The sequence below is a fragment of the Onychomys torridus genome, chromosome 3 (assembly GCF_903995425.1).
Source record: "Onychomys torridus chromosome 3, mOncTor1.1, whole genome shotgun sequence".
Taxonomy (NCBI): Eukaryota; Metazoa; Chordata; class Mammalia; order Rodentia; family Cricetidae; genus Onychomys; species Onychomys torridus.
Genome location: NC_050445.1, coordinates 135,172,042 through 135,187,989, shown reverse-complemented (window position 1 = coordinate 135,187,989; position 15,948 = coordinate 135,172,042). Strand labels below are relative to the sequence as shown.

The 15,948-nt window shown below is 45.9% G+C and overlaps 1 protein-coding gene across 1 annotated transcript in view; it reads left to right on the top strand.

The window, feature by feature from the left end:
* Window positions 1–15,948, top strand: part of B4galnt3 (beta-1,4-N-acetyl-galactosaminyltransferase 3) — an 89,624-nt gene that overhangs the window by 43,372 nt on the left and 30,304 nt on the right. Inside the window, exons 2-3 of the mRNA XM_036182265.1 lie at window positions 13,193–13,296; window positions 14,827–14,904. Of these exons, the coding sequence (XP_036038158.1) occupies window positions 13,193–13,296; window positions 14,827–14,904 (182 nt within the window). The remainder of the gene's footprint in view (window positions 1–13,192; window positions 13,297–14,826; window positions 14,905–15,948) is intronic.

Here is a 15,948-nt window from a genome sequence, read left to right as displayed (position 1 = left end):
AAAATGTGATATATACCTGTTTCTGTCATTTCTAGAATTATGGAAGTTGCTTGCAATGCACTTCCTGTTTACTCAGATAATATTATATACTTCTGTGGTCTTTGATGGAGTTGAAGACTGGATAGTTATAATTAGTTTTCCTTGGTTATGATAAAAGGTAAATTAGATATGAAGCTTTTTTTTTTGGGTGGGGGGGCATTTTGAGACAGGGTTTCTCTGTGTAGTTTTGGTGCCTGTCCTGGAGCTTGCTCTGTAGACCAGGCTGGCCTCCAACACATAGATAGTCACCTGGCTCTACTTCCAAGTGCTAGGATTAAAAGCATATGCCACTGCCACCTGGCATTAGATATTAAACTTTACACTCAGAAATATAGAGTATTTTCTTTAATTTTGCCAAATACAAATAGACTAGATATTATAGTTGTAATTCTTGCTTGATAACTATCTTGTTATATGTAATTTTACTGTTAAAATGAAAACCTTCCTTTTTGATTAGACAGAAAAGGGGAAGTGCTGTGGGATATAGTCTTTCTGTATGCTGTGAATACATGTTGCTACCATTGGTTAATAGAAGCTTCCTTGGCCTATGGCAAGACGGGTTATAGCCAGGCAGGAAATCCAAGCAGAGAAACAGGGAGAAGTCAGGGAAGATGCCATCCAGCTGCCCAAGGAACAAGATGCCAGCAGACCGGTAACACCATGGCCATTTGGCAAAATACAGATTAATAGAAATGGATTAATTTAAGATGTCATAGCTAGCTAGTAATAAGCCTGAGCCATAGACCAAACAGTTTGTAATTAATATTAAGCCTCTGAGAGCTTATTTTAAAAGCAGCTGTGGGACTGTGGGACTGGAGTGAGACAGAGAAAAGTCTGACTACATATACCCATATATAGTGGCATATTGCTCATTCTTAAAGGAAAGGTATTTTGACACATGCTACAACTTGGTTGAACTATGAAATAATGTTATAATTATGAAATAAGCCAAACATATAATTATGAGCCAAACATATAATTACAAAATCAGCCAAACATAATAACAAATATTGTATGATTACATGTATATGAGATACTTAGTATAGTGAATTTATAGATAGTAGAGTTCAAAGAGAAAGGAGCATAGTGGTTCCCAGGGGCTTGGAGGAAAAGAAATAGAAATTACTTCCTGTATACAGAATTTCAATTTGGAATGATGAAAACATGTAGGAAGGATGGTTGTATGATAGTGTGAATGTACTTAACTGAATGTGCCAGTGAACTGTGCACTTAAAAATGGTTGAAGTGCTCTGACAATGTAGCTCAAGGAAGAGCACTTGCAGACTTGCACTTTGGGTTGTGAGCATAATTTTTAATGGCTGAACCATTTTGGGTGGGGGGTTGTGAGCCTAACATTGAACGGCTGAGCTATCTCTCCAGACCCACTTGCAAATTTAAAAATGGTAAGTTTTATGTTAGACTTCAAGTTACTCTACCAAAATGCCTGGCAGAAACAACTTAATGGGGGAAGGGCTGTTCTTCACTCACATTTCAGAGGGTTCGTTACATCATGATGAGGAGTACATGTGGCGATGATCAGGTTATGCAGAGAAATACAGAGAATCACAGATTGTGGACCAGAGATCTGCCTGCCAGAGACATGCTCTCTGAGACCACCTTCCTTACAGGCTCCACCTCCCACAGTTCTGCTACTTCAAGAGCCTGTTCAGAGTCTAAGTCTGTCAGTTGATTAAAACGTTCATTAGGTAGAGTCTTCATGTCAGTCATTCGGGAGCACCTTACAGACTCCCTGGAGGTACACTTCACCAATCTCCCAGGTGCCTCTTAATCTTACCAAGTTGATAATCAAGATTAGTTCATCTTCTGTGTATTTCCAATACATAAACACACCTCAAAGTTACATTTAGAAAAGAGAAGGAAGGCTAACATGGTGGTTAATGCCTTTGGAGGTAGAGCGGGGTGGATCTCTGTGAGCTGGAGGCCAGCCTGGTCTACATAATGAGCCTCAGGTCAGTCAGGGCTAAATAGTGAGGTGACAGAGATGGGGCGGAGGGAGTGGGCAAGAGAGGGAGAGAGAAAGGGGAATAGTGTGCACTAAAGCATCAAGGCTTCTTAGAGACAGACCCTTGGGTTGTGACTTTGACATCTCAGCCCCCGTGAGCATCCACAGCCTTCAGCTGGAGTCAGTTTCTCAGAACGTTAGGGCCAGTGTTGGTCTGTTCATCCAGTCTCTAGTCCAGAATTACGAGGAGGTGCTGCTTAAGTGATATTCCAGCTCCTCCCACCAACACCATCTGTCATTCATTTATCCACACGTATCAAGTGCTCACTTGATGTAGCGGGAACATACTAACGGGAGAGACATGATCTCCAAGGCTTCCTGAGGTCAGGCTCTGTGATGGCATACTGTGTCTCTGGCAAGGATCAAAGACTGGTTTCTGACATCCTTAACACTGGCTGCCCTTGCATATTAGACAAGTCAGCGAACTTGCCTTTAGGTCTCTCTGCCCTTGTCAACAAAATGGAAAAGGTTTGTGGCAATGGGCTGAACATAAGAGTGGGACCGAGGATATGAGATATTGACTCTGGGATGAGGGCCTGACCCTTATGGCCAATCCGTTGCCCTCCGTGCATACAAGCCCTCAAAGTTTCATTTAGATGACATTTATGGGGAGGAGGAAGGGAACGCCTAATCTCACAACAATAACCTCTTTGTAGCCTTGGCTGGCTGGAACTCTGTGTAGACCAGGCTGGCCTTGAACTCACAGAGATCCCTGAGTGCTGGGATTAAAGGCGTGCGCCACATCTGACCCAATATTCCTGCCACTGCCCTGTATGCCATCCTGTCCCATTCCTTCTCCTTCCCAGGAACAGGTTCCAGCAGCCTCAGCTGGGTTTTGGCAAGTCACTTGACTCAGACCGTGCAGGTCTGGCAGCTGGCAGGCACCCACATCAGATAATATGCCTTATTTGTTTTCCAGCCAGATGCAGAAAAGAGGCCCCAGCTGCTAAGAAGAGAGCGTGTTTAGTGGCTCCATGGTGGATCGCTTTCCTGCCTTGCTCTGAGTTGGATCCCTGCTCTGCAAATGTGTGCAGTGTAGGGATGGGGGTAGTCTGAGAGCTGATATCAAGTGAAATGGGCTGGGGGACGTAAGTCTCCAGAGTGCTGCTCCAAACCAAGGCCCTGTGTGGCCCAAGAAGATGTGCTTGGCTTCAAGGATCCTTCCTCTCTTTGCTTCCCTTGGATTCTGTTGCCTTTTTGTACAACAGACAGAAGGTCCTATGTAAAATACTTGTGAGGAGATCTTTTTGAAAAGCAAGCAGTTCTGCAGTGCCATTGTCTGGAGGCTGTGAGGATCTCAGTCTCCCCATCTGTACACTGGGATTGTGTTCATGTGATTGCTGTGGGAGTGAACTGAGACAATGTATGTCAAGCGTGTAGCACAGACGAGCCTGGGCAGATGTCTATTTGTAGCTCTGGTGGTTTTCTCCGTGTGAAGCACGTGCTAACCTGTTGGTGGGTGGAGTGGGGTTATGCGTGAAGGCGAGGTTTCTAAACAGAACCTCTCCTAGGTCTGTGTTATCATCTGTAATCATCCCGAAAGCCCAGGCTCTTCGTTATTAGCAGTTAATTGTGAAGTAGCTCCTGCTTGTCCCCTCTTGTCTTGTAAAAAAATTACTTAAGAGCCACAGTCTTGCCTCCTGTGTGTGGCTATGATGCCGGTGTTGTGTGGCTATGATGCCGGTGTGCCACTGTGCCCAGTTTCTCTCCTGTCTCCCCAGTGACCAGCTGATGTTCATGCTTGCTTTTCACAGACACACTCCTCACTATTTCCCTCCCCGGCTCTTCCCCCACCTTCAGATGGTGATGGTTTGGTTTGTCTGGTTTTATCTTGGCTCCCACTTCTTCCTATCAATGATGCTTCTGTCTCTGCAGGTCCTCCAACACTGGGAACCATTTTTCTCTCTCTCTGACTCAGGAGAGAGAATCCCTGTTTCCTCCTTTGACCTGGAAAGAGCTCAAAGGAAGAGCCTAGGGCTTTAAGGTTGTATTTGTTTTTTAGTTTTAGGATTTGTTTTATGGGCATGCATGTTTTGCCTGCATGTATGTCTGTGCCCACAAAGTCTCAAAGAGGGCATCAGATCCCTTGGAGCTGGAGTTACAGATGGTTGTGAGGTGCCATGCTGGGTGCTGGGAACTGAATCCAGGTCCTCTACGGGAACATCTAGTACTCCTAACAGCTGAGCCATCTCTCCAGTCCTATTTTTTTTTTAAATTATGTGTATCTGTTTGTATGGATGTGTATGTGAGTACAGGTGCTTGTGGAGACTAGACGCATCAGACCTCCTGAAGCTGGAATTAAAGATCATTGTGAGCCATCTAGTGTGGCTTCTGGGAACCAAACTTGGTCCTCTGAAAGAACAGGAAATGTTCTTAACTGATGAGCCGTCTCTCCAGCCCCCAAGCCAAGGCTTTTGACTAACTACTAAAGTTCTGTTTTATGCCCTCCAGGGCCTCTGTGGGCAACATTAAACCTTCATCTGAGATCTGGTGATATTCTTGCTGAAACCCCTCCATGGCTGTTACAGAGCGGCATTTTCCTATATTGTTGCTTCTCTTAGACTTGTTAGGACTACGAAGACAAGTTTTTTAATTACAGAGAATTTGCTCATAGTCTTGCCTGAGTCCTTGCAAATGGAAAATCCTTGAGCAACATTATGTCATCAACATCCAGTGAACCCAGCCTGCTGTGTCTGTCTGCTTACATCCAGCAGAACTGGCTTGCACTTGCCCTGCATGTGGGCACGAGTGTGAGGCCCAGGCCATCTCCAGTTCTTAGATGAGTGGGTCCTTTCATTAACCATGAATGCCTGCCCCATCAGCCCCCAGAATGGAAAGAGCTAATGTCTGTCCTTTTCTCTCTATCCCAGCTGTTAGTAGGGTATATATTCTCAGTACACAGGTGCTCAGCAAATGCCTGGTGACTGGGTAGCTCACTGGTCCATTTGCTCATTTTTTCCCAGGCTTTTGATTGATCATTCTTAGTCACTTTTTCTGCATGTTAGACAAACGCCCTACTACTGCAGCCCTGAACTCTAGTACGAATCTTAAAATGTCTTTTTAATAGAAACAAACCTGGAGCCAGGTATTGGGGTGAATGCTGGAAGATGAGAGAAGCAGAACAAGCTACAGCTTCCTCACCTTGCCAGTTCCTCAGCTGATCCTGTTTCCTCAGACTGGAAGCCTCTGAGTCCTCATCTGAATGGGTCTCAGCTGAACTGCTGCTCAAAAGCATAAAAGCTTAACCAGGCTATAGTTCCTCATCCTCATGCCTTAAATACCTTTCTGCCTCCTGCCATCACTTCCTGGGATTAAAGGGGTGAATCACCATGCCTGGCTATTTCCAGTGTGGCCTTGAACTCACAGAGATCCAGGCGGATCTCTGCCTCTGGAATGCTAGGATTAAAGGCGTGTGCTACCACTGTCTAACCTCTATGTTTAATATTGTGGCTGTTCTGTTCTCTGACCCCAGATAAGTTTATTAGAGTGCACAGTATTTTGGGGAATACAATACCACCACACTGAACTCCCTATTTGAAAGACCCCCGGGGAGGTGAAGAGTAGTTCCACATTTTCCTTGAAGAATGTCTTTGTCCCATTCTACAAGAAGACAGACTGTAGGTGGAATTTTGTCAGGACTGACAGTCGGCTCCCAAATAACCATACAGAGACTTATTGTTTATTATAAATGCTTGGCTGCTGATAGCTTTAGGTTGTTACTAACTAGCTCTTACAACTTAAATTAGCCCATTTCTATTAATTTACATGCCATCACATTGCTCTTGGCTTGCTACCTCATTTTCTATACATTCTGTTCCCTCTGCATCTGGCTGGCGACTCTACCCTTCTCAGTATTTTCTTAGTCTGGCTCTCCCACCTAAGCTATTGGCCAGTTGACTCTTACTAAACTAGTGGGAACAACACATCTTCACAGTGTACAAAAGGATTATTCCACAGTGACAGACCTAGTGGGTCCAGAAAAAGCCAGCCCCACCTAAAAGAACCTAAGTGGCTTTTCTTGCCTAGGTGTCCTCGAGGATTAATGTTCAGGCTGTGGGCCAGTCTTCAAAATCCAGGACTCTGTTAGCTCTAGGTTTTCCCAAATCTGTTCCATTTCATTAAGGGTCTTAAGTTCACATCCCCCTCGCATGGAACTGTGACTGTCATATCCCTGTCTAGTAAATGGACCCTGAAATGTTATGGGTTGTTTAAATGTTTGTAATGATGATAGTGATAATGATGGTATCCTCAAGGTGACCCAGGCTGGGCCTATCTTCTGGAGACTGTTGATCACCACCCGTGCCTGAAGAATGGAAACTTACTAAGCTGGGCTGTATAAAGCAAAGCCCATATTCCAGCAGCAGCAGCAGCAAATAGAAGGACATGGAGCTTTCTCTCTCTTTTCTCCTCATCTGCTCCTTGGCTTTTTTTTCTCTCTGGCTATTTGGGTGAACAGGAAGCCCCACAGCAGCCATACGACAGGTGCATCCCTGGCACCGGCTCAGGTGCCCTCTTTTGGCCCCTTTTGGGCTGCATCCACAAGGGCAGTAGGTGCAGCTCCCGTGTCACTGGCTACAAGCCTCAGCCTGTCTGTAGTCACAACCATCCTAACAGCTCAGGTGCTAGCCTGGCAGGAAGCTGAGGGTACAGCTGACTGCTCTTCAGGCCCCTGGGGCTGGCTGTGAGCAGGCTTGGAGGCCTGTCAGGGAGGAAAGCTCATGAGAGCCCCACCTGTGTTTATCTGTTCATGTGTGGGAGGCAGGGAAACCTTAAGACTCCACCTCTACTGTCCTCAGCCCTCAGCCTTTCCCTCCTCCTGATGAACTGGGCCGCCACCAGTGATCCCCAGGGCCCTCGTGAATACTGCATTGTGTCTGTTGAGAAAAAGCAGGAAGAGGGCCTCACACTCTACCCGAATGCTCTTGTCTAGTATGATGGGATTGTGTATTTGGGGCTCCCTTCCCCTCTTGCATTTCTTTGGCATTTGCAGAGAGATGCTGGTTAACTAGTGACCAAATTGGAAAGAGAAAGGAAATGGTCTGGCATGTGTGTGCACATGGGATCAGTAGAAGGGAGTTTGGAGACCGTAGAACAGGCAAGGGCTGGTGAATAAATGGGCACATGATATCAGGTGATAATTATGAAGTGAAAACTCACGCACATTTATCAGGGAGTAATAGAATTAAGAACACAGACTTTTGTTCTGGGCTCAAATCTTGGCTCAGTAACTTACTGTCTTGGTGGCTTTTGGCAAGATCAAACAACAACAACAATAACCCTGTAATCCTTGTTTTTCTATAGGAGTAATCTGGGCCCTGGATGCAGCTCAGTTGGTAGAATGCTTGATGAGCATGCGTGAAGCCTTGGGTTCAATTCTCAGTATGACATAAGCTGAGTATGGTGGGGTGTGACTGTAATGAGAGCCTGTCTTGGGGAAAAAGCCTAAAATAAAAATATATTGTATAACGTGTATGTAATTCAGAAAGAAAGAATAACAATGAATGTGTATGTATATATTTTTTAAAAATATGAAAATAAGGATGGGAAGAAAGGTTTCAGTGGGAGAAAGGATGAGGAGAGACAGGGAGGGCACCAGGAGATAAAAGGAAAATGACCAACATCCATTAAACACATGAACCTGTCCAAGCATAAAAGCTATATACAGATTCAGTGTATAAACACATGAACTTGTCCAAGCATAAAAGCTATATACAGATTCAGTGTATAAACACATGAACCTGTCCAAGCATAAAAGCTACATACAGATTTAGTATATATATAAACCGGTCAAAGAAAAGCTGAAAATTAAAGAAAAAAAGTGTCAGACTCAGTGAAAGAGATTGTTGAGAGACCGTGTAATAGTGTTTTGAAAGACATTTTATTGATGTATACTTATTTTACAATATGTGTATGAATATTTTGCCTATGTATGTCTGAGAACCATATACGTGCCTGGTGCCCACAAAGGCCAGAAGAGGGTATGGATCTAAGATCCCCTGGAGTTACAGATGGTTGTGAACCACAATGTGGTGCTGGGAGTCCAACCTGTGTCCTCTAAAACAGCAGGCATTATGTAGTCCTGGTTATCCTGGATCTCACTCTGTAGTCCAGGCTGGCCTCCAACTCACAGCGATCTGCCTGCCTCTGCCTCCTGAGTGCTGAGATTAACAGCATGAGCCATCTCTCCAGCCCCATCTCATAGATTATTAAGCACTACAAAAGAGGATTGCTTATATAGTTTACTTATTAGAAATTACAACTAAATTTTTAAAAAAAGAAAAACAGTAATCTGTGCTTGAGTTAATATAGAGCAGGCTTCTGTACAAATATACACTATGTGTGTGTGTGTGTGTGTGTGTGTGTGTGTGAATTAATTCATACATGTTAATTATTGTGGCTATAGTAATAATAATTTTTATTGCATCAAGTTCCCTGGGGCATTGGGGAGCAGGAAGGAAAGACTATCACACTCTCTACCACCAGAGCCCGAGGCATGCCCTGAAGACTCTCCCAGGTGACAAGTCCTTTGCTTCATCATGCCTGTCTGGGACATGCTGCTTCCATTTTCTGATCTGGACTAGACCCTGCTGGCCTCAAGCCTCCCCAGGCTCTCTCCTCAAATCCTCCCAAGGGACAGAGGCCTTTCATCCTGCGGCTCAGGGCTCGTTCCTGGCTCTTGTGAATCCGTGCCCGGAGTGTCATGGCCTCTTGTTTTCTCATGGGACAAGGATTCTGTCTCTTCAGCGTCACTGTGTTTCATCATTCTTCTCCTCTTTGCATTTTCAGTCTCTGGAGAGAGTTTCTGTACAGACCCCAGGGCTCCTTTTCAGTCTACATTCATCCTGGATCTTCAGGTCTGTGGTGTCCTGTGGGGCAGCCCTTCTGCTAGGCTGCTCACACCGTTTCAGAGTCCTGGGAGGGCCAGCCCTTTCCCTCTCAAAAGTCCTCCCCTGTAGTTTAGGGAAGGAGAAAACCTCTTCTACTAGAGACCAGCCCCCAAGGCTGGAAACAACGCTGTAAAGATGTCTGTGCCTGCCATGGTAACCCCGCGTGTTCATCCCTTTTCAGGCAGTACCCCAGTTCCTTCTCTCCTGGAAGCATTCTTGGGCTGCCTTCAGTTTTGCTGCTGATATATAGAGCTGTCAGCTTTCTTTCTTTCTTCCTTTCTTCCTTTCTTTCTTTCTTTCTTCCTTCCTTTCTCTCTCTCTCTCTCTCTCTCTCTCTCTCTCTCTCTCTCTCCCTCCCTCCCTCCCTCCCTCCCTTCCTTCCTTCCTTCCTTCCTCCCTTCCTTCCTTTCTTTTCTTTCTTTCTTTCTTTCTTTTTTTTTTTTTTTTTTGAGGAGGGAAGGGGTAGGTAACCTTGTTCCACTGTTTGGTGGTAAACTGGCATCATCCACTGTCTTGGACTGCCTACATCCAGCTCTGTCTACCCTCAGGCAAACTCTGCTTCCATATGAGTGAGAAATAGAACATGGAATAGAGAGATGAGGTGACTAATTGTCTCAGGGCTGACACAGTGTAACAGGATTGGAACCGCATCTGGAGGTCTCCACTGGACTCCCATTGTTCATGATGAAGTGATGTATGTGCGTGTGTGCTCATGTTATCTGTCTTTACATGGTAAATAAAACTAGCATGGAGTGGGCAGGGTGGTGCATGCTTTTAATCCCAGCACACAGGAAGCAGAGGCAGGTGAATTTCTATGAGTTGCAGGCCAGCCTTATCTATATAGCAAGCTCCAGGCTAGTCAAGGCTACAGAGTGAGACCCTGTTTCAAAAATGAAAACAAAACAACCCAAAAGCCAAAACTATACCTCCTAGCATTTTGCTTTGTATATAATAAGTGTGTGTTAATGTTGGCAGCTATTGGTATCATTCTTATAGTTACTTAGAAGCAAAAGCAATACATATTTCCACAAGCTTGTAAGAAGTTTGGTTGAGCATTGGAAGAGGTTTGAACACATTTTTTAAAAAAGATTTTTATTTATCTATTATGTATACAGTGTTCTGTCTGCATGTATGCCTGCAGGTCAGAAGAGGGCACTGGATCTCTTATTGTAGATGGTTGTGAGCCACCATGTGGTTGCTGGGAATTGAACTCAGGACCTCTGGAAGAGGAGCCAGTGCTCTTAACCTCTGAGCCATCTCTCCAGCCCCCTTGAGCACATTTTTATGTGGTGGGCTGGAAGGGAGTGTGCTTTGGGTCAGCCAGTTAGTTCAGGGTCTTTATCAGCAGGCTTTAGGAATTTATACTGACCCACAAATTTAGCATTAACTTTTTACTTCCTGAGTTGTTCTGGCCTGCAGGCATACATGCAGACCGAATGCTGTACACATAACACAGATATTAAAACTCTGCTGGGGAGGAAACCCAGGGCCCTGCACACCACTGGCGAGGGCTCTACACTGAGCTCTACCATGGCAAGCACTTTGTACTAACTAAACTCTGCCTCCAGCCCTTAACTGTTAAGTTAAAATACATTTAAGTGTTTTCAGCCCCTGAGATGGGGTTAGAGCTCAAGCCTGCTGTCCCACTGTGGACTCTGCAGTATCAGTGGCAGCCTCAGCAGTGAGGGCCTTCCCCATTCTCCCATTGACTGGCCCTGACGTCCATATGCTGTAAGGGCAAGAGTATTAGATGAAGGGAAGTGAGGGACAGTTCCTGCCCTGCAGCACCAAGTGATGCTGAAGATTGGGTGGTCAGAGGCACTGGCTGCGTCATGTGGGTTATCGTTTCACTGTGTGACCTGGGGCTGATCATCGTACCATTTTTGTTGTTTTTCCTATTTCTGAGGGAAAGGGTGAGAGGAGGCGATGGAGTTAACGTATGTTAGAGTCTTTGAAAAATGATACCAAGGGATATATGTGTGCTATAGTGTCACAGAGAGCCAGGATGATAATCTCCAGGCCTTTGAAGTCTATTGCCCCCAGGAGGGATGTTGGCAAAGCTCTGGCTGATGGTGAACTTGATAGCCCAGCTTTGTGAAGGCAAAGCATGAGGCCCAAGGTGGTGCTTTGTCTGACACCTGAGATCTGGGTGTCTGTCTCTGACACCTGCTGTGGGAGAAGCGGGGCCCTGGCAGCTGGTGCTCTGGAAGAAGAGTTCAGCCAGAAGCAGGAGGAATCACTTAACGGGCTGAGTGACAAGTGCCAGCCATTCAATCAGCACATTCTTCAGCTCCAATTGCCGTCCCCCCCCCCCCCGCGGGGGGGGGGGGAACAAGGATGCGGAGGGGGACACTAAGCAAGGCCTGGGTACCCACTGGCAGGATTAATGCAGATGCAGAGATGGGAAAGATTAGAGTGTTTGCCTAGTGAACACTGGCAGGGCCGTGGGGATATGACATGGGACCACAAAGTCTGTAGAGCAGAGAGGATACATCTGTTGCTATGCTACCACCAAGTCCTTGCCGTCCTGTCAGCTTAAGCAGAGGGGAGAGTCAGAGGTACTGACTCTTAACAGTTTACACAATTTAAAAGAAGTTGGGATTCTCGTCCCCGGACTCTCAAACCCAAACCCCTAATTCAGGAACTGTTAGGAGGAAGAGACTCGTATCAAGCAGTTTGTGAGTCGGACATATATAATCACTGCTCACAGCAGGCCTGGTGGATGGAAAAGGCCTGGCGGATGTTCATCCTGATGAAGAAAGCAAGGCTAAAGAGATACAGTGACTTACTCAAGCTGTTATAGCTGGAAGGGGCATGTATACTTGGACCTGTCACTCAAAGCCCAAAGACTACACTGTTGACCATCCAAATCTCTTATCTCAGAACCGTGTAGACATACCTGTGACCTGCAGGTGAGGGCCTGGCTAGGTTTAATTTTACTGAGTTTCCTGTCTTTTCCTCAATAGAACTCTCCTTGGCCACAGAGAGAGCCTTCAGTTAAAAATGAATAGAATAGACCTGAGTTCAGTTCTGAGTACAGCCAGGAAGCCAGGGGTTTACAGCTAATAAGTCAATGCTCGGTTACCAAGAAGAGACATCAAGAGCATTGTAGCCAAATTTGCCCAACAGGACTCCTCTGAAAACAAGGGTTTGGGGCTGGAAAGATGGCTCAGTAATTTAGAGCAGTTGCTGTGCAACCATGAAAGCCAGAGTTCAGATCCCAGGACCCATGTAACAAGCTGGACATCCTGCGCATATGCAGGGGGACTGAGATGGAGCATTGCTGGGGCTTACTGGCTTTCAGTCTAGATGAGAAAACATGAACCTCAGGTTCATGGAGACTTATTCTCAGAGGGAATGGGTACAGAGTGAATGAGGGGGATTCCCAGTGCCTTCTGGTCTCCATGCATACCTAACACACACACAAACACACAGTGTGGGGGGTGCATTTTTTGAGATTTTTTTTTTTTTTTAAAGTATGTGTCTGTGCATGTGCCCTTGGAGGCCAGAAGTTCTCATAACTGTGTGACTGAATCTCTAGGAAGTAACCCAAGGCCCAGATCCATAGCTAAGATCTCTGACTCCAGGACTCCTCTAAGCTCTGCTAAAGAGTGGCCACAGGGGAGAGCGTAAATGATGACAGACTGGCTTGTAAGGGCTATCTTCTCTAATCTTGGGTGACAAATAGATCTGTGGCTCAGAACTCCAAGCTCCTCTTTCCCTATCTGTAAGATGAGAACCGTGGCCTCTGACCTAGCTCCAGCATCTTAAAAGGCTCACATGATGCCAGGCCTCTGAGACGCTTTCTCAACGCAAGGGCATGCTCTGGTCTGTGACAAAAACCAAGTCCCTGCTCACTCTTTCCTGCCCCCTTCAACTCTGGTTCTATCCAGCAATCCCATGGTTAATGACCGGAGAGACATGTGCCCCTTACCTTACCCTCCTCCATCCCCACCTCCTTTGCCACCATTTCTGCTGTTGTAGGCCCCCACAGTGTGTGGCAGTAGCTGAGTTCACCAGGCAGAGTTCCTTCTCTGATTGAGGGACAGCAAGAGGTCTTTCCCACTCTCTGCCCTGTGGACTATGGCTGCATTTGTATCTGCCCCTACCACTTCAGACCTGTCTTGTGAGGTGGGGTGAGGAGAAAAGAAGCCATTCTCTCTCTTATCTCTGCCTGCCTAACCTTACAGACTCACAGGCTCCTGAATTAAGTTGACCTTGTTTTTCTCTTTCCCTTTCCTAGGATATGGCAGCTGGAGAGAACTGGCCAAGGCCCTGGCCAACAGGAACATCCCCGCTGTTGATCCAAATCTCCAATTCTATCATCCCCAGAGGCTGAGCCTCAAGGTATGTGGCAGGTCCAACCTTCCTTCCAGCCTCCTGCTGCTGGATCAGCAGGACCTTCAATTACCCTCAGTTGCTCCATGGCCTTAAGGGAAATCTCTGTGGTGTATGCAGAGGGGAGAGAGCTGGCAGAACCCCAGTCTAGCCTCTAAGAAGTTCTAGATGAATGCAGATATCTATTTGCCTCCCTCAAGCCAGTGGTTCTCAACCTTCCTCATGCTGGGACCCTTTAATACAGTTAGTTTCTCATGTTGTGGTGACCCCAACCATAAAATTATTTCGTTACTACTTCATAACTGTAATTTTGCTACTTGTCTGATATGCAGGATATTTGCTATGTGACCCTTGTGAAGGGACCATTCCACCCCCAGGGATTGTGACCTACAGGTTGAGAACCATTGCTCAAAGTCTCAGTGGGCCTACTTGTCTTGTTTCTGCTTTTACAACATTGTCTAAACTATCTGTGAGCTGTTCCAGGCATGTGGCCCCCATCTCAAAACAACACATCCTAAAAGCTAGGCTTAGAGGTAGAGCCTTTGCCTAGCTTATGTGAGGCCCTGGATTTCATATTTCATCCCCATCTGCGCGCTCGCGCTCTCTCTCTCTCTCTCTCTCTCTCTCTCTCTCTCTCTCTCACACACACACACACACACACACACACACACACACACACACAGCGTTTTCTGCATATTAACCAGCGTATCTTGGAGACAGGACTGTATCTGATGACATGGTGCCAGAGGTGGTAAAGTAAACCAATGCACTTCCTTGCAAACAGCTGGGGTGTACTTTGTCACGGAGCATTTCCTTATAGTGTTATCAGGTGGTAGATTAGGGAGAAACCAAGGGCCATTCCAATTTGGAATCCCCACCCCTGCAACAGTTGAACCAAAAACAGACATGGATCCTTAAAGCCAGGAGAGACCATAGTATAGGTGTGTATGTCATAGGGAGGGCTTGGGGTGTCTTTGAGGGGCTCCTGTTTGTTGAGACCAGTGACAAATCTAGATAGCACTTAGGGTAGGGGGTGTTGGAGGAATGAAAAGTCACAGTTCCTGTCCCAAGTGGGTCCAGGGTCAGTTTTTTTCTCATGGAGCAGGTTGAAGAAATTCAGGGATGTGAACAGACCTCAGGAGTGCATGTGGAGAAGCCTAAGATATTCTTGGGCATAGGATGTAAATAATGAATGAAATGGTCTCTCTCTCTCCTTTTTTAAAAAATTATTTATTATATAGTGTTCTGCCTGCGTGTATGTTTGCACACCAGAAGAGGGCACCAGACTTCATTACAGATGGTTGTGAGCCACCATGTGGTTGCTGGGAATTGAACTCAGGACCTCTGGAAGAACAGCCAGTGCTCTTAACCTCTGAGCCATCTCTCTCCAGGCCCCTGAAAGCTGACAAGGTTCCTCGGAGCAGGGCCTGTGTCCTGCGGCCCCCTTCTTCCCCGGGGGCATCTTCAAGGAGCCCTGAATGCTGCCCTATCTCCAGTTTTTAACAGTGTACTCACCAAGTTCATTCTTTGTTCTGATAGGACCAAGAAATTCCCCGAAGTAGGAGTAGGAACAATAGCTACCTGAAGTGGAACAAGCCCGTCCCGTGGCTTTCAGAGGTAAGGAACTCTACTGATCCTGGTCTTTCAGGAAGCTTAACCAGATGAAACACAGAGATCTCAGAAAACTCTTGTGATTATTGCTGTACTAAAATGTGTCCCTCTAGGCTCATTAGATTTTTTTCCAGTAGAGAGCACAAGCATTTGCTGCAGGCGAGTGGGTGCCAAGCTCTGCATATCAACTCACTACAGCTATCTTGCTCCTGGAAGGTAGTGATGTCGTGTTAACTCAGCTTTCTGTCACGATAGCAAATGCCTGGCACAATGGACTCTCAGTTTGGCTCACAGTTTCAGGGGTTTTCGGAAATGGTTCTTTGGGCCTGTTGCTTTGGGCCTTTGTAGCCCAGCACATCGAGGTAGAGCTAGAGGAGGATTATCCTAGCTTCAGGATGCCTGGAATAAAGAAAGAGGGGAAGGGGCTGGCCCTAATATCCCCTCCAGCAGAAGGACCTGTTTCCTTTAGGCTCTGTCTCTTAGAGCTTCTACCCATCTGTGATGATAGCACTGCACCCCGTGACCTGTGGGCATTTCAGGGATGTTGTAGATCCAACAGTAACAGTCGATATGCTTATTTTATAGGTGGGAAAACAGTATCTGGGGAAGTTACATGACTTTCATGGCCTTGCCAATCCCAAGTCTTAAAGATAACAACTTCCCCAAGAGTGCTTTCTCAAACTATTAAGTTCTATAAGATATTCCAGGAAGAAAGGAATTCATTGTTAAATAAACTTAAAAAAAAAAAAAAAAAAAAAAAAAAAAAAAAAAACAAACCAAAACCTCACTTTGCAGGACATCTGTTCTTGGAAATTCACATTAACATATGAAAGATTCTGAGAAGTCCTGGGGAAATCTGTTTAGCCTTGTTTAGCTCAGCATGTCCCAAATTTATTTGCCCCTGAATTGCCTTTTCTGTGAGTGCCTGTTAATACTCTGAACTACCAATGTTCTAAAGGAACCTGCATTAGGAATCTGCTTCAGAAAGCAGTTATTATGGGACCAAAAATCACAACCAGGTGTACTGGCACAGCTGAGCAATCACTTGAG